The 23,994-nt window shown below is 38.7% G+C and overlaps 1 protein-coding gene across 1 annotated transcript; it reads left to right on the top strand.

Annotated features, from left to right (window-relative positions):
• Nucleotides 1-21,157: 21,157 nt before the first annotated feature.
• Nucleotides 21,158-23,700, top strand: LOC110795137 (uncharacterized). Its single transcript, XM_056835926.1, has 4 exons — nucleotides 21,158-21,564; nucleotides 21,645-22,508; nucleotides 22,908-22,977; nucleotides 23,095-23,700. The coding sequence occupies exons 1-4, from the start codon at nucleotides 21,158-21,160 to the stop codon at nucleotides 23,698-23,700; spliced, it is 1,947 nt and encodes a 648-aa protein (XP_056691904.1).
• Nucleotides 23,701-23,994: the final 294 nt, after the last annotated feature.

The raw sequence follows: 23,994 nt of genomic DNA, 5'->3' as shown, positions 1-23,994 counted from the left end.
GGAGTAAAAAAAGTAATCTGGGCCGTACATTTTCTAATCTGACGGATAACATTATTTCTCACACTTCTCACCATAAGAGCACTTCTCTATATATATATATATATATATATATATATATATATATATATATATATATATATATATATATATATATATATATATATATATATATATATATATATATATATATATATATATATATAGAGTCAGGATCCGGTGAGAAGTGTTTTTATGGTGAGAAGCGTGAGAAATAATCTCAGTCGTGCAATCCACTAAATCTAACGGACTAGATAAGTGTCGTGTTACTAATATTTAGTCTACGTGGCCCCTTTCCCCTGTCTTCCCCATCAAAGAAATTAACGCTACCATGGAGCTTGACTGCTTGAGAGTTGAAGCTTGCGAAATCAGTTTCGTCACTTCTAGAAGTTCCCCTTCCTTTACTCTCCATCCACAAGTAATATAGGGAGTATATTTTTACTGATTTCTTCCATTAAACGTTAATGTTAGCTTTTCAAAATTAAGCTTTAAATACAAGATACATCAAAGTTAAGCTATAGATACATCAAAGTTATAGATACATCAAAGTTAAGTTGTAGGTACATCAAAAATAAACTACAGATACATCAAAATCAAACTATAGGTACATCAAAATTAATTGTTGTATAGAAATACAATTAGATAACCACATGATCAAATCTATGCTTGTTAACACTCTAAATCACTTTCTTCTTGCCTTCTTCCATTAACATTCCTACAGATCGTTGCCACCATGAGAACCAGTCAACAATTAATGGAATCCCAAAATCTATCATCAGCAAACACCATCGTCTTCAATTCTTCGCCTATCTTCGATCTTCTTAACGAAATCAGACCCTTATCTTCACCATCCCCATACCAATTATAACTTGTGTAAATCAAAGAGAAAATTCAGACCCTCACAAACACCAATGAGAAGGGAAATTGCTCAAAGGGAAAGTTAACCTTGTACTGCGAATTTTCTATCTCCTCTACAACTCTCCTACTCCATTAACCTCCTTCATTGTGCTCCATTTTTCAATTATATCGACCGTACTCGTAAGTTTTGGTGAAAGATGAGAGGGAAATGGACAGGTATAATTGTATAAGAGACGGGTGCCACTGTTCATCGCCATGGAAGAAACTCTGCAAGTTGATAGGGATGCCATAAGGGGGAGAAAGGAGGAGAGAGAGAGAGAAGAAAATAGAAGTACGTGGACTCTTTTGGGTTGAATCACGTGGGAAGAGAAAAGAATAAACATCAATTGGGTTTTTATTTACAATCTCGTATAATCCGGACCATTCATTAAGTTAAATCAACGGATATGATTACTTCTCACCTTTCTCACAATAAGGACACTTCTCACATGAGCCTAAACCTATATATACATATAAAATATATATATATATATATATATATACATATATATATATATATATATATGGGGTTGGGATCCGGCGAGAAGTGTAGTTAACGTGAGAAGTGTGAGAAGCTATGTCAACCGCTAGATCAATAGATCTGACGGCTCAAAAACTTGCGCCTCGCAAATATTAGATTTGTAACATACGGAGTAATACTTAAGCATTGATGTACATCCAATTAGCCAAATCATAACAGTACCCGCTTTCCACGTGTTCTCTCTTTCCACAGCTTCACCCTTTCTCGATCTAACCATATACTCAACCAAGTAACTGACCTCATTTTTCTCTTTACTCCATTTTCATCATCCTCAGATACATCGAAAATGCATCGGAGATACATTTGAAAGACACTAGAGATACATCAAGAAGGCATGGGAGATACATCAACTTTAATCGTTGCAAATACATTTAAAAACCACTACAAGTTCATCAATTTGACATTACAGATACATCAAATTGATAATTCAGATACATTAAGAAAACATAAAGTAAAAAAAAACACCAAGATATGTTATTTAAGGTATCAAATTGTAGTTCCAAAATAAAAATAAAAACAAAAGTTGAAGCAACAACAAATGGTTCTTTAGCTCTTTAAATTTGCTATAGAAATGAAATAAATAACAATACCTCTTTGGATTTTCTTGGGAGTTATAGAAATGGGGGAAAAATTAGGGAGAAATGTGAGAATTACAACCATGATTGATAGAATGATAGTGATGTTGACTTCTTTTTTTTAGCTCATTCGCCATTTTCAAGCTTCACTGCAGAGTTTAAGTTGGTAAGAAAGAATGAAAGATAGAGGGAGAGAGATAAAGGGCTGATATGCCACGTGTTTGACTTATTTGTCACTACATGGTGAATTACTAACGCGGCATTAACGCGGCATTGATATGCTCCGTTAGATTTGTTTGATCTAACGGCTGCGATTGTTTCTCACCCTTCTCACCATAACACTACTTCTCACACGAGCCTAAACCTATATATATATATATATATATATATATATATATATATATATATATATATATATATATATATATATATATATATATATATATATATATATATATATATATATATATATATACATATATATATATATATATATATGTAAACGTACTCATTTTATCATACAATTCACAATTTATGCTCTATTACGTATTATATATTTATATGTTTAATATGATGATTTGACCAAATTAAATATTTGATAAGCTTAATACAAATAAAATATTGAGTAAGAATGTTTTCTATTATTGATATGACGATCTGACTAAATATTACCAAAATTGTCTAATAATGTCATATTTAATAATCTTATAATTTTTTCTATTTATAAACATTTATATAAAAGGAGAGAAAATAACAATAGAATAAAGTAGGTATATTTTTTTTAGAAAAGGGTTTTTGGCGGGAAAAATCGTACCAGGAATTGACACGTGTCATTCCTGGTGTCTCTTTTAGTATATCTACAACCTTTTAAAAGTGTAGAGTTGAACTTCACTATTCATGCAATAGTCCCCTGACCAAAATGCCCTTGTATTCCTACCAATTATCAGTTATGCCCTTCGTCACACCCAATGCCACGTTCCTTCGACTTAAAGAACTGCTTTCCTCTTTCCATTGCCTTTCCTCTCGCCCTTGCCTCTCTTCCCCCTCCATTCTTTTCTCTCTCAAGATCCGCTCCACCTCCCATGACGTCGGCGCATCACGTCCATCGTCCCCCTTTCTTTCTTCCCTTTGTCTTGCTGTTGAACTTGGCTATTTTTTACCGGGCCAGATTTTTCGGGCCAGATCAACCGGAGATGTGGACAAGATGAATCGGGCCACCCAGAAATCAGATATGGGGAGCGTTCCTGATCATGCAAAAGGTTCCGATTCATTTTGTTCCACATTTCAGGGTGATTTTGTCCCCTTTTTTTGCCGTCTTTGTGTCCAACATCGCTATGCCCTTTGGATCTTGGTGCGTGCCTCTTTTTTTTTTTGCCAAGTTTTTCAATACTTATGATCTGACATTGTAGTTTTCCCTGAATTCCTTTGTTGATTGAACATGTTTCATTTTTTTTTCTCATCTTAAGATCGCCACGAATTGTTCAAGATCTAGATTATGGGTGGTCGTATTTGACTTTTTTTAATTACTGAGTTCCTTTGTTGATTGAACATGTTTCATTGTTTTCTCATCTTAAGATTGCACCGAATTGCTCCAGATCTAGATTATAGGTTGTCGTATTTGACTATTTCAATTACCTGGTTCATAAGTGTTTTTTATCTGTTTGGTTTAGCTACTGATTTGTTTACATTTTTATTACTGATTTCGCATGCGGAAGGATCATTATAGTCAAGTGGTTGATTTACCTAAATTTTCATTATAGCCTGATTTCATTGAAACTGTTGATAACAAGAATAATTATAGTGAAGTGGTAGATTTAGCTAAATTTTCATTGCTGTATTTTTCCTGTTTTCTTAATAAACCCAATTATTAGGAAAGGGGGAAACAATTTACTTTGTTAGTTGCAGGTAATTATGTGCATTTTTTTTCCCTAGAAAAAATAACAAATTCAATGGCATTCTATAAATAAAACAGTCCTATGGTTTCTCTGTTGTGAGTATAAGTATGATATAATAAAAAAAAATGAATGTCATTCAATAAATTAAAAAAATCACTAATCGTCGTACTTTTACACTTTGATTAGGGTTTAATTAATATCGATTTGGGAATGCATGGCACAATATCATGTCAGTTGTCGTAAGTATGTTACTAATGTTCGTTTACTATTTAAGTTTCCTACTTTTACCTTCTTAAACGGAGTAATTGACATAATAATATCGGATAGGATTAGGACTATTTTGTTTATATTATAGTTGAGGACTTGCCTACATATGAAATACGTTTTAAGTTCCCGTAATGCAAATTATACTCTCATACGGGGTACTTGGTAGGAGTATCGTAATCGTAGTACGGAGAATATTCGTTTGGGTATAAAATCTTTATCTTTTTTGACTAAAAAAATTTAAATAATAAGATTTTGAATTGATAAATACAATTTAGAAATGGTATTAAACAAAACTTCGTAACGATCAGGCTTTTCATACATTTAAATTTAATTACTCTGTAATTGTTTTTATATTTTTAGTTTCACTCGTGGTTATTTATCCACTAGGTTAGGTCCCGTGCAATGCACGGATGAGACTACATTTTTTTTTGGTTCTGAATAATTTATTGAAACGAAGTTTTTAATAAAATAAAATCAATTTTATCAACGGTTGTTGGAAATCAGAGAAAATTATTATTTATTTGGATTGTAAAGTGATGAGTGCGATTTTAGGAGTTTAACGTTTCGGCAAAAATACTTAAGTTGGGAAAATATACGGAAAAAACTTATCATACAATTATTAGATATCATTTCCTTTTGGAATTGAATAATATTCGTAACCGTAACCACACCCGTACCGACGATCTATCCAAAATTTTGGATATGGTATTGATTTGATAACCATATCAATTATAATACCCTATTTTCTAGATTGGGTATATAACAGGCTTTCAGGTTTATAAGTAATTTTGCTTGGACCCACTTTTTAACACTTATTTTACATAAAACAAAAAATAAATTATTGTTTTTTGTTTGATATGGTCGTATAATAACATATTTCAGTGTAATTTGTTTATTTATTTATTAACTATTGTAGGTTAAGAGTGTAATACATTTTTTTGAAAATTTTATATGAAAATCAAAAAAAAAATTGTGCCAAAATCAATGTCATCAATTTATTTTTTCCTATATACTTCTATTATGTTAAATAGAAGGAAAGAATAAGAAGAAAATAAAATAAAATCAGGAAATCAGATATTTTAAAAAATTCTTAAATTATTATTTTTTGAAAAGAATTTTTTTATTAAGGGCTCACCAGGATGTGACACGTGTCATTCCTGGTGTGTATTTTAGTATATAGTAATAGATAATTCTAAAGATCTTAGCTATATGGTAGATGATTGAAGAATTAGGTAACACTAGTTCAGACTAAATGCTCGGTTTCAGTTTGAGGTAATAGGTCATTTAAATGCTGGGATTCAGTTTGAGGTAATTGGTGTGAACTGGAACCTCACTCTGTCATTTTGCACATTTTTTAGTGTGGATTTTTCTTTGGTCATGGAGGGAATTGGGGGCGGTATGGGGGCTATCTTGGAGGCCTAAATTGATGACCCTTACCCTGTGTGTTATACTGTTTACAGGTACTGTTCCCACCTTTTTTCCTGGAAAGGCACTGTTTGTTACACTGTTGTCCTTTTCCCACCTTCCCTCCTGTTTTTTTTTTCCCTTTTACTTTTTGGGTGTAGCCTACTTCTGTCTGTCTTCTATCATGTGTGTATATATATATGGCCTCTTTTGCTCTTGGTTCATTAGGTTTCTGCCCTCTTTTGTGCTCTTCACCTTTTCCCCCCATTTATAATTCACAACAGTAAGGTACTCCCTGCTCTTGGTTTTTTGCTTGGCCACTTTAATTGGATGTTTGTGAGCTTGGATAATATATCCATATGATGATATGATACCTAATAATATATTTCGCATGGACAATGTTTCACCCAGTGCATAAAATTATATAGTGAATGTTGCCATTCCGATGCATTGCTATTTGGATGTGCTATGCCGTTTACTTGTGTGCACGTACTTGGAAACATTATTTGTTAAGCTTCTCATCTCACTAGCTGAAGTTCGTGCTTTGTTGTTTTGATATGATCGATGGTTTCTTCTGTTTAGTTTAGGTTTACGGTTTGAGGAGAATTTTTTTGGTTCATACAGTTTTTTGAATTTTTTGGGTTCATACAATTCTTTGGATAATTTTTTGGGTTCATACAGTTTTTTGGATTACAGTTTTTAAATTTTTTTTGGGTTCATTTGTTTCAGGGTTTATGATTTATTTATTTTAAATTATATATGAAATTGATTGACCTTTTCCTGATACAACTGTTTCAATTATTAATCTATCAAAGTATCAGGCGAGTAATTTTGAGTGACTTTTGTCTTTCTTGTAATCGTCATGCTTACTTTAACGTGTTGTTGCCTTGGATTATAACATTGTTCAAATCGATTCGTAGGCTTAACAATTGTTTAGGTTGGGGGTGGGGGAAAAAGGACACTTTCCATTGTTTACATGTTTAGCAGGTGCATTCTGATTACAAGTGCTCATACAGTAGATGCTTTTCTATGATGGAACTGCAAAACATTTTGGTCACATAGTTTAGGGAGTTCCCACGTTGTTCTGTGATTATAACCAGTGTTTCTTCATGCAACCAAATAGTATAGTTCTCCTAATTAATTGTTGGAAATTAGGTTCGTTCTTTTAGATATACAGTGGTGGCTCGGTTGTTTGCTGGGTCATTGCCTTTTCGGGTTGATGCTAATCTGTAACTGTTAGTGTAAGTGTTAGTGTTCTGACTGCAGATCACCGCGTAACTCTCCGAGTTAGATGTTTGAAGTTCATGTAGTTCTTTAACGTATTAAATGATGATTTGGTTGTTTTCTTATTCACTCTGCCCTTGCTGATTCTATAAGCGTTAGTCTTGTTGCTGCAGATCAACACATTGCCTTGTTTGTTTGGTGTTTGAACACGTTTGGCGGAACTGCATAACTAATGGGTAATCTCTTGCCTTTTGGATATTCATCTTGCCATTGTAACTTATCTGTTAATGTGCGATGTTCATAAGCCTCACATGTCTCTTTTGTGTGCATGGTGCCTACATATAATGCTCACAAGAGAGGCTTTTGAGCTCACCACCTCCCGGGGCAAGACGGAACAAGCGGCTGAAGCCTACTGAAAACACCATTCATACTGGCTCGCAGAGGTGCTGATTTCACTGCGGGTAACTCCTATCATTTTAATCATTCGCATCCTTCTAACATGAGTTGTTACCATTTTAGTGAGCCTGGACATACAAGGCCAGGCCCGTACAACTACCATGGAACACAGGCTCCCATGTCCAACCAAGGAGGTTAGGCACATATATCTCCCCTACTTCATACATTAACCAAACCCCTACGCTTAATCCCGTTGTGTTTTTTGTCATTACTGCAGCACCGGTTTCATAGCCATCACCGCAACCAGCATACGCTTTCCCGTATTATTTATCAGCCTCGACACCGGGTGCTTCTAGCCGTATACACCCGCGTCCAAGGCTGTATACAAGCAGCATCACCCCGACTGAACATCCTTTTCCCTTTGCCAGTCCACATAGGTACTCTTGTGATATGTCTTGCCTTCCTGCATAAACATTGCATAGAAACATGCTAACATCCTTGTTTTGTCGTGTACAGTCAGTTGGGTGAAGCTGCCTTAGGACCATCTCAAAGACCCCGTAAGGAGCGCCGGGTAACACGGAGAGAAAGTAATATATTCTACCTCCCTCCCCTTATATTTGTTGACCTTCATGAAGTCAATCCCTAACCCTTACGGTCGCTTTGTAAAACCAGAGGTCCCTCTGGCAGTTATTGGTGAGGCCATTCCCCAAGAACCATTGGCATTGCCTCTGCCTGAATATTTCCCTAAATGCAACGCAAAGAAGTTTGCGTATGAGTCGTTGCATTTCTGTTGCGGCAATGGAGAGGTTGAGGTAGCTTCCAATGCCTATCCTCCTGAACTTGTTCGGCTATTCACTTCACAGGATGAAGATGCCCAGCATTTTAGGAAATACGCACGACTATATAACAATTTGTTTGCTTTTAGTTCACTTGGAGGGGCGATTGATGCCCAAACTCAGAAAGGGATCTATGTGTTTAAACTGCATGGCCAAATTTATCACCACGTCCCTGATTTGCAACCTGGTAATGACAACCCTAAATATTTGCAGCTTTATTTTTATGATGCCCAACATGAAGCTGAGAACCGATTAGGATGTTTCCCAGAATTACGCGAAGATGTTATCAACATCCTAATGAATGTTACCTAGAGAAATCCCTACGCTAGATATTTTCGGTCTTTGAAAGAGATGGAAATTAGGGAGGACACCCATATAGTACTTAATAAGAACACAGTGCCTGACCAGCGTGTGTATAACGCTCCTACATCTGATGAGGTTGCTGGCATATGGCCTGAAGCCACCTCATCTAGTGAATCTAGCATCCCACATATTGTAGTTTCTGGGATGTCTAATGAGTCTCATAGGGTTATGCATTTTTACGATTGCTATGACCCTCTTCAATATCCACTATTGTTTCCGGGTGAGGACTGTGGTTGGAACCAGGGGCTCAGGAAGATGTTCACTGGTGGAAGACATCAACTACGAACCCAACAAGACCCGGTCGTGTCTTGTGCTGTGCACACTGCTGAGGAGCTCTTGTCCGAGGAAGCTATACGTATGCTTTTAATTCACTGCATATTCTGCAATCTGTGCTTACATATATGATTCTCGCTAACCTTCCTTTTTTCCAAAGCCGTTAAATGTGTTATCCTTATTGGTAATTTTAGGGTATGTATAAATTACACTTGGGTTTATAAATTGTTGGGGTTCATAGTACGTATGGTTCGATGGGTACTATTTATGCAATGGATTTAAGTATGCTATTATTGTTAGTGATCTACTTATGCATTTGTGCCCTCTGATGGGTAAAGTCAAACCTTGGTTTCTCAGGGAACCCACGGTATGGTCTGGTGATTGTTGTGTTTGCTTTTCTGGTAGTGTAGTCGGTTTAGCGTAGGCCTGATTGATTTGCCCTTGGTCTGGTTTGCTGGGACTTAAATTTCTAGGAGTAGTATTGTTCAACTTTTATGTCAGCGCCATGTGATTCAACTTCTTTATGACAATAATACTTTTATACCTAAGGCGCTTACATTTTTGTTTGCCTTATTTGTGATTCTTGCATCAGACCTCAAATCTATTATACTAAAATCATATATTTGTTGTATTTGCTTGCGTGTGGAACTGATGCTTTTATTCATATTGGTTGAGCTGCCATCTGTTCGGCTTAAACTTTTCAGTCCTATGATGCTTCTGCTGCATCCCCTCAGCACACCTGATCACGTTTTGCCTATAGGATTGCATGCGTTTACTCTTGATTAATCTGCTTATAACGCTGGTTGCTATATATTTAAACGAATAGGTTATAACCTTGGTCTTTTATTGCACATTAGTATTTTTCAATTGTTTCAAGTGCCTCACTCTTTATTGTCTATTTCATACATGCACTACAGTGTGTCGTGTGTGTCGTGTGGGTGTTTATCAGGAAATCATTATAACTTCAACTACTGCTTACATGCCATTCCAATGTAGACACTTTTCTTTTACTTTTACCAGTTTCTTATCTTCTGTGCGTGTTCCTTCTGTTGTTTGCAGGTGCCATTGGAGCCCATACCAGGGCAGACAAACATATCTCAGCAAGAGAATACTATGCATATAAACTCCAAAGTCGGCCACAAAATCTTCTCCTCAGAGCTGGCCGTTGTTTTCAGCAATATATCGTGGATATGTACGTGAAAGTTAAAAAAACTCGCCTTGATTTTTTCCGGAGGAACCAGGCTACTATACGGGCAGACCTCTACCAAGGTATCCTGCACACCGTAAAAAGTGGGGAAACAAATGCAGCGAATGTGGGGCATCGTGTTGTGCTACCCCCTACTTTCATTGGCGGGCCTCGGGATCTTAAAAAAGGTACTTGAATGCAATGGCGCTGGTGCAGCGATATGGGAAACCAGATTTGTTTGTCATAATGACATGCAATCCTAATTGGCCTGAAATAAAACAAGAATTGGCCACTAGAGAAAAAGGGCAAAACCGGCCTGATCTGGTTTCGAGGATATTCAGGGCCAAGTTGCTAGTGATCTTAAGAAGCAGATAATGGAGAAATACGTGTTTGGGAAGGTTGCTGCAATGATTTACGTCGTTGAGTTTCAAAAACGGGGCCTTCCTCATGCACATTTCTTGATCATTCTAAAACCTGAATTCAAAATCAAAACTCTTGCTGATTACGACAAGTTTGTATGTGCTGAAATTCCCTCTGTGGACAACCCTGGACTAAGAAAAATCGTCCTCAAGCGTATGATGCACGACCCTTGTGGTCACTTGAACCCTCAATGACCTTGCATGAAACATAAGAGCCATAAAAACAAATGTAAAAGCGGGTATCCAAAACAGTTCTGCCCAGAAACGACAAACAATAAAGATGGGTTCCCTTTGTTTAGGCGAAGGGACACCGGTGATGCAGTTTCTATCCGTAAGGCAAACCTCGATAATAGGTGGGTTATGTTAGGTTATGATACATATGACAATTCATAAATCATGCGGAAAAACCATAAAGCCAGGAAAACATATTATTTACACATAATCATTTAGCATAGTTTAGATGCATACTCTTTGTTGCGTGCCTTCCCTAGCTGCGCCCGAACCGAACAAGAACAAGTCTTTAGGACTCCAAGTGTCGTCCCTCCGTAGATAGTCCACAGCACGTCCGGATCCGCCTTAAGATTGACCAACTAGAATCGCCCTTAAGGTACTTAGAATTTTCGGCACTTTATAGGCAATTGTATGACTGAATTTTGCTCTCAAAACTCACTTTGAATACTTGAATGCTCGATGTAAATATGTGACCCTAGGCACCTATTTATAGAGTTATGGAAAAGGATTTGGAATCCTATTAGGATACTAATTTATTTAATTATAATCTTACTAGGACTCTAATTAAATAAACTAAATCTTTTAGGATTAGATTTAATCATATGACAAATCCCGGTAGCTTTAGGATTCGAGTAGCACACAAACACACACGCACGCACAGCAGACCACGAGGGGCGCCATGCGTGCGCGCGCAGCCCGCGAGCTCGCAGCCCACTGCCGCAAGCCCACACGCTGCCGTAGCCTTGGCGCGCGCTGGGCCTGCCTTGCGGTGGGCCTGGCGCAGCCTTGGCTGGTGCGTTTGTGGCGCGCTGGCTTGCTGGGCGATGGCCCGGCTTTGTGCTGGGCCTTCGTCTGGCAGGCCTCGTCCGATGCTAATTCGTACGATACGCTTCCGATTAATTTCCCGATTCCGGAATTCATTTCCAATACGAACAATATTCAATATTTCCGATTCCGGAAACAATTTCCGTTTTAAACAAATATTTAATATTTCCGTTTCCGGAATTATTTTCCGATTCCGATAATATTTCCGATTCTGACAATATTTCCGTTTCCGGCAATATTTCCGATTCCGGCAATATTTCCATTTCCGATAATATTTTCCGATACGTACCATGTTTCCGTTTCCGGCAACATCTACGACTTGGATAATATTTATATTTCCGATACGATCCATATTTCCGTTTCCGGCAATATCATCGTTTCCGGAGTATTCATTTCTTGCCTGTGACGATCTCAGCTCCCACTGAAACCAAGATCCGTCGATTCCGAATATCCATAGATGGAGTATTTAATGCCATTAAATACTTGATCCGTTTACGTACTATTTGTGTGACCCTACGGGTTCAGTCAAGAGTAAGCTGTGGATTAATATCATTAATTCCACTTGAACTGAAGCGGCCTCTAGCTAGGCATTCAGCTCACTTGATCTAACTGAATTATTAACTTGTTAATTAATACTGAACCGCATTTATTAGACTTAACATTGAATGCATACTTGGACCAAGGGCATTATTTCCTTCAGTCTCCCACTTGTCCTTAGGGACAAGTGTGCATTTCCTAATTCCTTTGTCGCTCGATGCTTGCTCTTGAACATAAGGTAAGAGTTGTCATCCTTATTATGCCCAGAGGTGTTTCTCGGTTTCAGAGTTCAACTGATCAACTAAACAGATAATCATAGCCTATGATTCATCCGAGCACGGCCATGCATTTCACAGTTTCTAGCTCTCCGAGTGGCCTTGTACAACTTTTAAGCATCTCATCCCGATTTATGGGAGGACAATCCCAATCTTGCGATCTTGAGATTAGACTTCGTTTGATAGGTGATTACCTGAGCGTTGCCTTTATAGCCTCCTTTTACGGTGCGACGGTTGGTTAACGTCAAAGCAACCAGTTCTCAAACAAGTAATCTCAAATCACTCAGGTATTGAGGATTTAGTGTCTAATAATTTTAATGAAATTTACTTATGACAGATTTTCATCTCTTACAGTAAAGTTTCATAGGTCTTGTCCGATACTTGTCTTCCCAAAGTAAGTATCTATGCAAATGATTATGACATTGCCATGTCCACATAGTTCAAGAAACAGAACTACTAGTCATCTTGCATTCTAGTCGTCTAACGTTTTCTATGCGTCCAATTTTATAGAAAACTCCGACTAGGGACCATTTTCAACCTTTGACATTCAAGTTCACTTGATAGACATTTCTTAGTCACAGGACTGGTCCTGACAGTCTATCTTGAATATATCGTCAAATTGAAGGGACTCATCATTTAATAAACCACAAATTAAATGGAAAAATGAATTCTTTTCATTTATTGTGAATGATTAACCAATAATGTTTTACAAAGATTTAAACTCTAAAACTTTAAAACATTAAACAGGGTCATCAAAGCCATTCTCCAATATGCTTGATTCCCATAGCTGCAGTGTGCGAGTTGTGCTTCGCCTGCGGCAGAGGTTTAGTCAATGGATCTGATATGTTGTCATCAGTTCCAATCTTGTTTATCTCGACTTCTTTTCTTTCAACGAACTCTCGTAGAAGGTGAAATCTACGAAGTACATGCTTGACTCTCTGGTGGTGTCTAGGCTCCTTTGCCTGTGCAATAGCTCCGTTATTATCACAATACAGGGCTATTGGTCCTTTAATGGAGGGGACTACACCAAGTTCATCTATGAACTTCCTTAGCCATATAGCTTCCTTTGCTGCTTCATGTGCAGCAATGTACTCCGCTTCAGTTGTAGAATCCGCAATGGTGCTTTGCTTAGCACTTTTCCAGCTTACTGCTCCTCCGTTGAGGCAGAAGACAAACCCAGACTGTGATCTGAAATCATCTTTGTCGGTTTGGAAACTTGCGTCCGTATAGCCTTTAACAATTAATTCATCATCTCCACCATAGACCAGGAAGTCATCTTTGTGCCTTTTCAGGTACTTCAGAATATTCTTGGCAGCAGTCCAATGCGCCTCTCCTGGGTCTGACTGGTATCTGCTCGTAGCACTGAGTGCGTACGCAACATCCGGGCGTGTACATATCATAGCATACATTATTGAACCAATCAATGATGCATATGGAATCCCATTCATTCGTCTACGCTCATCAAGTGTTTTTGGGCACTGATTCTTGCTTAGAGTCATTCCATGAGACATGGGTAGGTAGCCTCGCTTGGAGTCCGCCATCTTGAACCTATCAAGCACCTTATTGATATAAGTGCTTTGACTAAGTCCAATCATCCTTTTAGATCTATCTCTGTAAATCTTGATGCCCAATATGTACTGTGCTTCTCCTAGATCTTTCATCGAAAAACATTTCCCAAGCCAAATCTTGACAGAGTTCAACATAGTAATGTCATTTCCGATAAGTAATATGTCATCGACATATAATACTAGGAAAGCAATTTTGCTCCCACTGACCTTCTTGTATACACAAGATTCGTCTGCGTTTTTGATGAAACCAAAGTCACTGACTGCTTCATCAAAACGTATATTCCAGCTCCTGGATGCCTGCTTCAATCCGTAGATTGACTTCTTTAGCTTGCATACCTTTTTAGCATTCTTTGGATCCTCAAAACCTTCAAGCTGTGTCATAAACACAGTTTCTGTTAAAACGCCGTTTAAGAAAGCAGTTTTAACATCCATCTGCCATATTTCGTAATCGTAATATGCAGCGATTGCTAACATTATCCGAATAGACTTTAGCATTGCAACTGGTGAAAAGGTTTCATCGTAATCCACACTGTGGACTTGCCTGTAACCTTTTGCAACCAATCTAGCTTTGAAAACTTCAAGTTTCCCATCTTTGTCCTTTTTCAGTTTGAAAACCCATTTGCTTCCAATGGCTTGGTAGCCATCTGGCAAATCGACCAAATCCCATACTTGGTTTTCAGACATGGAGTCTAATTCAGATTGCATGGCTTCTTGCCATTGCTTGGAGCTAGGGCTCATCATAGCTTGTTTGTAAGTCGCAGGTTCATCACTTTCAAGTAATAGAACGTCATAGCTCTCGTTCGTCAAAATACCCAAGTACCTTTCCGGTTGAGATCTATATCTTTGCGATCTACGCGGGGTAACATTTCTAGATTGACCATGATTCTCACCTGATTCTTCTAAAGATCTCTGAGTTTCATCCTGAATGTCATCTTGAGCATTCTAGAGTTTGTTGTTCGACTCGAATTTCTTCGAGGTCTACTTTTCTCCCACTTGTCATTTTGGAAATGTGACCTTTCTCCAAAAAGACACCATCTCGAGCAACAAACACCTTGTTCTCAGATGTATTGTAGAAGTAATACCCCTTTGTTTCCTTTGGATAGCCCACAAGGATACATTTGTCAGATTTTGGATGAAGTTTGTCTGAAATTAATTGTTTGACGTATACTTCACATCCCCAAATCTTTAGAAAAGACACATTTGGAGGCTTTCCAAACCATAATTCATATGGAGTCTTTTCGACAGCTTTAGACGGAGCTCTATTTATAGTGAGTGCAGCTGTATTTAGTGCATGTCCCCAAAATTCTAATGGAAGTTTGGCCTGACCCATCATTGACCTGACCATGTCTAGCAAGGTTCTGTTCCTCCGTTCCGACACACCGTTCCATTGTGGTGTTCCAGGAGGAGTCAATTCTGATAGAATTCCACATTCTTTCAGATGGTCATCAAATTCATAGCTCAGATATTCACCGCCTCTATCAGACCGCAGTGCCTTAATCTTCTTGCCTAATTGATTCTCTACTTCACTCTGAAATTTCTTGAATTTGTCAAAGGATTCAGACTTATGCTTCATTAGGTAGACATAACCATATCTACTGAAGTCATCAGTGAAAGTGATAAAGTAGCTGAAACCACCTCTAGCATTTGTACTCATTGGTCCACATACATCTGTATGGATTAAACCCAATAGTTCATTTGCTCTTTCTCCAACTTTAGAGAAAGGTTGCTTTGTCATTTTGCCAAGTAAACATGATTCGCATTTACCATAATCCTCTAAGTCAAATGGTTCTAGAATTCCTTCCTTTTGAAGTCTTTCTAAGCGTTTCAATTTTATATGGCCTAATCGACAATGCCACATATAGGTGAGATCTAAATCATCCTTTTTGGCCCTTTTGGTATTTATGTTATATACTTGTTTGTCGTTATCTAATAAATAAAGTCCATTGACTAATCTAGCAGATCCATAAAACATCTCTTTAAAATAAAACGAACAACTATTGTCTTTTATTAAAAAGGAAAATCCCTTAGCATCTAAGCAAGAAACTGAAATGATGTTTTTAGTAAGACTTGGAACATGGAAACATTCTTCCAGTTCCAAAACTAGCCCGGAGGGCAACGACAAATAGTAAGTTCCTACAGCTAATGCAGCAATCCGTGCTCCATTTCCCACTCGTAGGTCGACTTCACCCTTGCTTAACTTTCTACTTCTTCTTAGTCCCTGTGGATTGGAACATAAGTGTGAGCCACAACCTGTATCTAATACACAAGAAGTTGAATTAGCAAGTATACAATCTATAACGAAAATACCTGAAGATGGAACGACTGTTCCGTTCTTCTGATCTTCCTTTAGCTTCAAGCAATCTCTCTTCCAATGCCCCTTCTTCTTGCAGTAGAAGCATTCGGATTCAGAAGTGGGTTGACTGACCTTCCTCTTTACAGATTTGGCGCCAGTTTGCTTAGTTGGGCTGGCCTTGTTGACACCTTTCTTAGCATTCCTCTTCTTTCCAGATTTCTTGAAGTTGCCCCCACGCACCATAAGCACATCCTGCTTATCACTTTTGAGCGTCTTTTCAGCGGTCTTCAGCATACCGTGAAGCTCAGTGAGCGTTTTGTCCAGACTATTCATACTGTAGTTCAGTTTGAACTGATCATACCCGCTATGAAGAGAATGGAGGATGGTGTCTATAGCCATTTCCTGAGAAAATTGCTGATCCAGCCGACTCATATTCTCAATGAGTCCAATCATTTTGAGAACATGTGGACTTACGGGCTCGCCTTTCTTAAGCTTGGTCTCAAGAATTTGCCTATGAGTCTCGAATCTTTCGACTCGAGCCAGATCTTGGAACATGTTCTTCAACTCACTGATGATTGTGAAAGCATCTGAGTTGATGAACGTTTTCTGCAGATCCGCACTCATGGTGGCGAGCATTAGACATTTCACATCCTTGTTGGCATCAATCCAACGATTGAGGGCTGCCTGAGTGACCCCGTCGCCTGCGGCTTCGGGCATCGCCTCTTCTAGGACATACTCCTTTTCTTCCTGCATAAGAACTATTTGCAAGTTCCTTTGCCAGTCAAGGAAGTTCTTCCCGTTCAACTTCTCCTTTTCGAGAATTGATCGAATGTTGAATGAATTGTTGTTTGCCATATTTAAAACTACAATTGAAAAGAATAAACAAATAAATAACCATTCACAGTTTCTCTTAATAAACTTAAATTCTAGCATACATGCATAATTCAATGTTTATTAAGCATTTTATTCAAGTTATGTGTTCTGGCAGGTGTGAATAAAATGATTCCAAGATCCTAAAATCATCGAAGAACTAAGCACAGTTTGTCGACTTAATCCTAAAACATCTTAGGTAAGCAAAAGCCTTTTGCTAATAGTCTAGAAACTATTCTTGGTTGATAGGTACGTCTAAGAACTTATTAGGTAAACCTATCGATTTTGCCACGACATAAAAGGACTCCTTACTTATATCGTTGAGTTTCACCAAAACTAACATGTACTCACAATTATTTGTGTACCTTGCCCCTTTAGGACCAATAAGTAACACCTCGCTGAGCGAAAACTATTACTAGATTGATGTAAAGGATATCCAAGCAAGTGTATATTTTGGCATGGCACCTTTTAACTCAATTTTTAAGTTTGGAACTTAAGGCTCTTACTATGTTGGTTAGATTTTAAGTGAACTAAAATCCTTAATCATGCAACATAATCAAGCTTTTGATCTCATGCATTTTAAGACATATTTAAAAGCAATAAATAACTTAAAACATGCATAAGATAAATGTGATCTAGTATGGCCCGACTTCATCTTGAAGCTTTAACTTCAAAGTCCGTCTTGAAAATCTCCGTGGGAGGCACCATTTTCTTCAAATAGGATAAGCTATAATTAAAACTAATTACAACTATTTGATGGTACGCAGACCATATTTGAATTGAAAAACAACTTTGGTACTTTAGACCAATTACATTCAAATTAATGGTACGCAGACCATATTTTCTATGCTATTTGGGCCATACTAGTCACTTCATAACCTGCAAAACAGTACATATACAATATATACCATTCACCCATTCATTATCATGAATGGCCCACATAGCTGGTTAGTAAAACACTTTATGCATCACGTAAACATTTGCAGCAATTAATCAAGGGCACCAATAATCTACCAATTATTCAGTCCTTATTAATTCTAATCAAGTTGTTTTAACCTTAAGGATTTGTAGACCTAATCAAGAGTTTATGACTAAAAGGGGCTCCCACTTAAACCAATAAATTCATATGCTTTACTAATTTTAAACATAAAAATGTATTTCTAGTCTAACCGGAAACATACAAATTTAATTAAAATTTAAAGCTCATATAAATTTATAATTGAATCCAAAAAGTTTAATTTAATTTCAGTCGTATTTAAATTAATTCATGATTTTAATTTTAGTAAAATAATTAGAATGAATAAAATTTATTATAACTACAATATTCAAAATTAAAATCCAAGAAAATAATTTAAATTATTAATTTTAAAATTAATTAAAATTACGTAAACTGAAAATTTCAAATTAAAATTTCAAAACGCTCTAATCGCAACGCAACAACCCCACGCAACGTACGCCCATGGGCCACACGCACACAACCATCACTGGCCATGTGCGCGCAGCCCATGCGCTGCGTCGCATCGCTGCTGCTGCTCTCCTTCGCAAGGCATCACGCGAGTTGGTGCTCGCTGCGCGCGCCAGCACTCGATGCACGCGAGCCATCGCTCGCTGCGCTCGCTCGCCAGCGCTCGCTGCGCGTGCTTGCCAGCGCTCGCTTTATGCGGGCCATTGCTCGCTGCGTGCGCTCGCCAGCGCTTGCTGCGCGCGCTTGCCAGCGCTCGATCCTGCGAGCCATCGCTCGCTGCGCGAGGCATCGACGGTGGGCGTAGCATTCGTGGCACGCGAGCTTGCGCTCGCTGCGCGCGAGGCTCCGCACGCTTGCGCGAGGCAGTGCGCGCTGTGGTGCAGCTCGCTTGCTGCCCACACGCGACTGCTGTGCCTTGCTTTCGCCCTCGCCCATTCGTCCATTGCTCACAGCCCACGACACAAGGCAGGGCTGCTGCCTTGTGCTCGTGCACCATGACCTTGCTCATTGCATTCGTGCCGCATGGGCGACGAGCTCTCTTGCTCGTCGTCACATGCCCGCACTATACAACACCCCTTAAGGGTAACACGTAGCGTCCATTGCTTTGTGCGTGCAAGTTATATGAGCGAATCGCATAAAATTTAAAAAATTTATATTTAAAATTAATGACAAATTAATAAATAATATTAATTTCATAATTTTAGGGCGAAAAAATCGAAAATTTATTATTCAATTGATTTCCGATTAACATGGATTCAAGTCTAGGTCATAAAAATTTAAAATTTATCATAAATTTACAATTTTTATGGTGGTTTTTAATCATAGGTATCTAATTAAATTATAATTAATTATGAAAATCAAATTAATTCTAAATTATTCTAATTTTCAACAAATTAATCATAATTACAAATTAGATTGCATAATTAACAAGGCTAGGCATTCAAACTTGTTAAACATATACAGTAGGTCAATCAAAAATTCAAGATTTATCAACAAGAATCGCAAATATTAAATTTAACATCTTAAATTTACGAAATTTTGCATTCGAAAAATTAAAACCTCCGAAAAGTCATAGTTAGGCTTCGAATTTGAGAATTCTGGGTTCGGCAGAAAAAAACTTTTTTTGTCAAAATTTTAGAATGCCTTTTACATGCGGAATTGACACAAAAATTACTAGATTTGGATGAGTAACGAAGAAACTGCCGAAAAATTGCGTACGTATAATTAAATAAACGCAATTTGCAATTAATTAACAATTACGAAAATTAATCACCCCTTTTAATTCTTGCAAATTTGTAATATTTAACCATGTTCATGCCATTTAGATTATGAAAATAATAAGAGGCTCTGATACCACTGTTAGGTTATGATACATATGACAATTCATAAATCATGCGGAAAAACCATAAAGCCAGGAAAACATATTATTTACACATAATCATTTAGCATAGTTTAGATGCATACTCTTTGTTGCGTGCCTTCCCTAGCTGCGCCCGAACCGAACAAGAACAAGTCTTTAGGACTCCAAGTGTCGTCCCTCCGTAGATAGTCCACAGCACGTCCGGATCCGCCTTAAGATTGACCAACTAGAATCGCCCTTAAGGTACTTAGAATTTTCGGCACTTTATAGGCAATTGTATGACTGAATTTTGCTCTCAAAACTCACTTTGAATACTTGAATGCTCGATGTAAATATGTGACCCTAGGCACCTATTTATAGAGTTATGGAAAAGGATTTGGAATCCTATTAGGATACTAATTTATTTAATTATAATCCTACTATGACTCTAATTAAATAAACTAAATCTTTTAGGATTAGATTTAATCATATGACAAATCCCGGTAGCTTTAGGATTCGAGTAGCACACAAACACACACGCACGCACAACAGCCCACGAGGGGCGCCATGCGTGCGCGCGCAGCCCGCGAGCTCGCAGCCCACTGCCGCAAGCCCACACGCTGCCGTAGCCTTGGCGCGCGCTGGGCCTGCCTTGCGGTGGGCCTGGCGCAGCCTTGGCTGGTGCGTTGTGGCGCGCTGGCTTGCTGGGCGATGGCCCGGCTTCGTGCTGGGCCTTCGTCTGGCAGGCCTCGTCCGATGCTAATTCGTACGATACGCTTCCGATTAATTTCCCGATTCCGGAATTCATTTCCGATACGAACAATATTCAATATTTCCGATTCCGGAATCAATTTCCGTTTCGAACAAATATTTAATATTTCCGTTTCCGGAATTATTTTCCGATTCCGATAATATTTCCGATTCTGACAATATTTCCGTTTCCGGCAATATTTCCGATTCCGGCAATATTTCCATTTCCGATAATATTTTCCGATACGTACCATGTTTCCGTTTCCGGCAACATCTATGACTTGGATAATATTTATATTTCCGATACGATCCATATTTCCGTTTCCGGCAATATCATCGTTTCCGGAGTATTCATTTCTTGCCTGTGACGATCTCAGCTCCCACTGAAACCAAGATCCGTCGATTCCGAATATCCATAGATGGAGTATTTAATTCCATTAAATACTTGATCCGTTTACGTACTATTTGTGTGACCCTACGGGTTCAGTCAAGAGTAAGCTGTGGATTAATATCATTAATTCCACTTAAACTGAAGCGGCCTCTAGCTAGGCATTCAGCTCACTTGATCTCACTGAATTATTAACTTGTTAATCAATACTGAACCGCATTTATTAGACTTAACATTGAATGCATACTTGGACCAAGGGCATTATTTCCTTCAGGTTATCCCGTATAATCCATACCTATCATCTATGTTTGACTGTCATGTAAATGTTGAGGTTTGTTCAACCATTCAAGCAGTTAAGTACCTCTACAAATATGTGTACAAGGGCCATGATAGGATCTCTTTCAATGTTGTGAAACCTGGTGAGCAGAGGGCTGTTGACGAGATAGACCAGTTCCAATCTGGTAGGTGGGTTTCGCCTTGCGAGGCTGCGTGGAGGATCTTTGGGTTTGATTTGTATGAGATGCATCCGGTCATCCTTCCACTCCAGGTCCACCTACCTAACATGCACACAGTTCAGATAAGGCCTCATGAACGGCTTGATGTTGTTGTTGCAGCTGACAAACATTCCCGGACTTCTTTGACTGAGTTTTTTAGGGTAAACGCTGCAACCCCAGATGACACAGGGTGCCTGTACAACCATTTTACAGAAAGGTATAGATGGGATAGTGCTGCAAAATAGTGGTTCTTGAGAAAAACAAAACTATTGTTGTCGGTCGGTTAGCTTTTGTTAGTCCGTCTGAAGGAGAGCGTTACTTCCTGAGGTTATTGCTCGTTCACGTCCCTGGCCCTAAGTCATTCGAAGATCTATTAACAGTTGCTGGGTATACATGCGCAACTTTTCAAGAAGCAACCCTTAAACGCAACTTGCTTGAAGAAGATGAATCAGTTGATCTTTGCTTAGCTGAAGCGTGTTTCGTACAGATGCCTGGTGCTCTGCGTAGCCTCTTTGCCACTATCCTCATTTTCTGCCAACCGAGTAACCCCAGTGCGCTCTGTCTAAAGTACTATGCTGCACTATCAGAGGATTTTAGCCGTCGATTTCCAGATTCTGAGGCTAAGATCAAGCAACTCACAGCTAGGTCAGTTGAGCAATCCTTGGAAGAAATGGGTAAATCGCTCAAGACTTTTGGCCTGGACCACTTGCTTGAGCCTACTGATGATGAACTTGCAAGAACACGAGATATAATTGATTCCCTCGATGCACCAATACCTGACCACTGCATCCGCTGTCGTGAAAGTCTCAACCCGGCACAACAAGAAGCATTCACCTGCATCATTGACCATGTTAAACAAAAGAAACCTGGTGCATTATTTATAGATGGCCCAGGCGGAACAGGGAAAACCTTCTTGTACAATGCCTTGTACGCAGAGATACATCTCATGGGCCCGATCGTGCTTCCAACTGCTACATCAGGCATAGCTGCAGCCAACATACCATCCGGAAGAACAACACATTCCAGGTTTAAGATTCCTATAGATACTGAAGCTTCCCTAGGCTGCGATGTGCCCAAACAAGGTAGTGTAGCTGCATTGATAAAGGAAACAACACTCATCATATGGGATGAGGCTTCAATGGCCAGGAAAGAAAACATTAAGTCTCTAGATTTACTACTCCCTCCGTCCCTTAATACTCGCACCGGTTTGACTGGTGCGGAGTTTAAGACATTTGAATTGACTTATTAATTTAATGAATGTTAGTTGATAGTGGGGTATTTTTTAATATAGTTAGTGGGAAATGTGTAAGATGTGGAGAGTGGTGAGTGGGGGTGTGAATTTTTAAATGATTTTTTGTAGGGAATATGGGTGTAGGTGGGGTTAGTAAGTAAGTATGAGAAATAATATAATATTGGTATAAATTTCCATTTATAGAAGCGGTGCAAGTATTAAGGGACGACCCGAAAAGGAAAGCGGTGCAAGTATTAAGGGATGGAGGGAGTACTTAGAGATTTGTGTGATGAAAACCAGCTCTTCGGAGGTAAGCTTGTTGTTTTTAGGGGAGATTTTCGTCAAGTTCTTCCTGTCCTTCCCCACAGAACACAACGAGAAGCAGTCGATGTGAGCTTGGTCAGTTCTGTACTGTGGCCTAAGTTAACGAAGTTCCGTCTCACATAAAATATACGGGCCCGAGAAGATCCCCAGTTTTCAGCATTCTTGCTTGCTTTGGGAAATGGAGAACTACAGACTGCTGAAAATAACTACGTGCAGTTACCAAGTGAAGTGCTAAAGCCTTTGGAGGATGGAAGGGACCCAATAACAGACCTGACCTCACTTACGTTTCCCGAGTTAGACCTTCGCAACTTTACCTCAGACATATTTACAACAAGAGCAATACTCACTCCAATGAATGATGATGTTGATTCCATAAACACGGAGCTGATCAAGAAATTCCCAAGGCAACCAGTTATGTATAAAATCTTTGACATGGTGCTTGATGATAATTGCAATGTCTATCCGACAGAATTCATCAACACATTGTGTCCTGGTGGGATGAGCCCTCATGAGCTCGTCCTAAAGGAGGGCAGTCCAGTTATTTTGCTTCGGAATATTTTGCCGTCGCCCGGCTTGTGCAATGGTACACGACTAATCTGCAAGGGGTTTTCCCCCAACCTCATTGAGTGTGTTATTATAACTGGCCATCACAAAGAGAAGCATGTCTTCATACCACGTGTAAAACAAAGGCCTTCACCCTCCTCTAAATATCCAATCTTCTTTCAAAGGAAACAGTTCCCTGTGAAACTCAGCTTCGCAATGACAATTAATAAATCTCAAGGCCAAACATTAAGTTAGGTGGCTATTTACCTACCCCGCCCATGTTTTTCACATGGCCAGTTGTATGTGGCCTTGTCCCGTGCAAGGCAAGCGCGCTAGGTGACTGTCATTTCACCTGACACTCCACAACGGCTAGCTGGAACACACGTTGAGAATGTCATATCTTATGAGGTCCTGCAGATGGATGGAATTATCTAGGTACTGCCTGCACATGTAAGTTTTCCCTTGCTTATGTGCTTTATATTCTTTGTTTCCACCTTACCAGTGGCAACCATAGTCCTCGTGCACTGACATTTAGTTATTGTTTTTTGA

This window comes from Spinacia oleracea, chromosome 2 (assembly GCF_020520425.1).
Source record: "Spinacia oleracea cultivar Varoflay chromosome 2, BTI_SOV_V1, whole genome shotgun sequence".
Classification (NCBI taxonomy): domain Eukaryota; kingdom Viridiplantae; phylum Streptophyta; class Magnoliopsida; order Caryophyllales; family Amaranthaceae; genus Spinacia; species Spinacia oleracea.
The sequence above is the reverse complement of the archived record's forward strand: the minus strand, read 5'-3'. Positions and strand labels throughout refer to the sequence as shown.

Excerpts from the sequence above, each read along its gene's own strand:
- LOC110795137 (XM_056835926.1), top strand. The coding sequence starts at position 21,158 with ATGTTTGACTGTCATGTAAATGTTGAGGTTTGTTCAACCATTCAAGCA. Across the intron at positions 21,565-21,644 it reads TACAACCATTTTACAGAAAG|TCCGTCTGAAGGAGAGCGTT; the intron begins GTATAGATGGGA and ends AGCTTTTGTTAG. Across the intron at positions 22,978-23,094 it reads AAGCAGTCGATGTGAGCTTG|ACTGCTGAAAATAACTACGT; the intron begins GTCAGTTCTGTA and ends GGAGAACTACAG.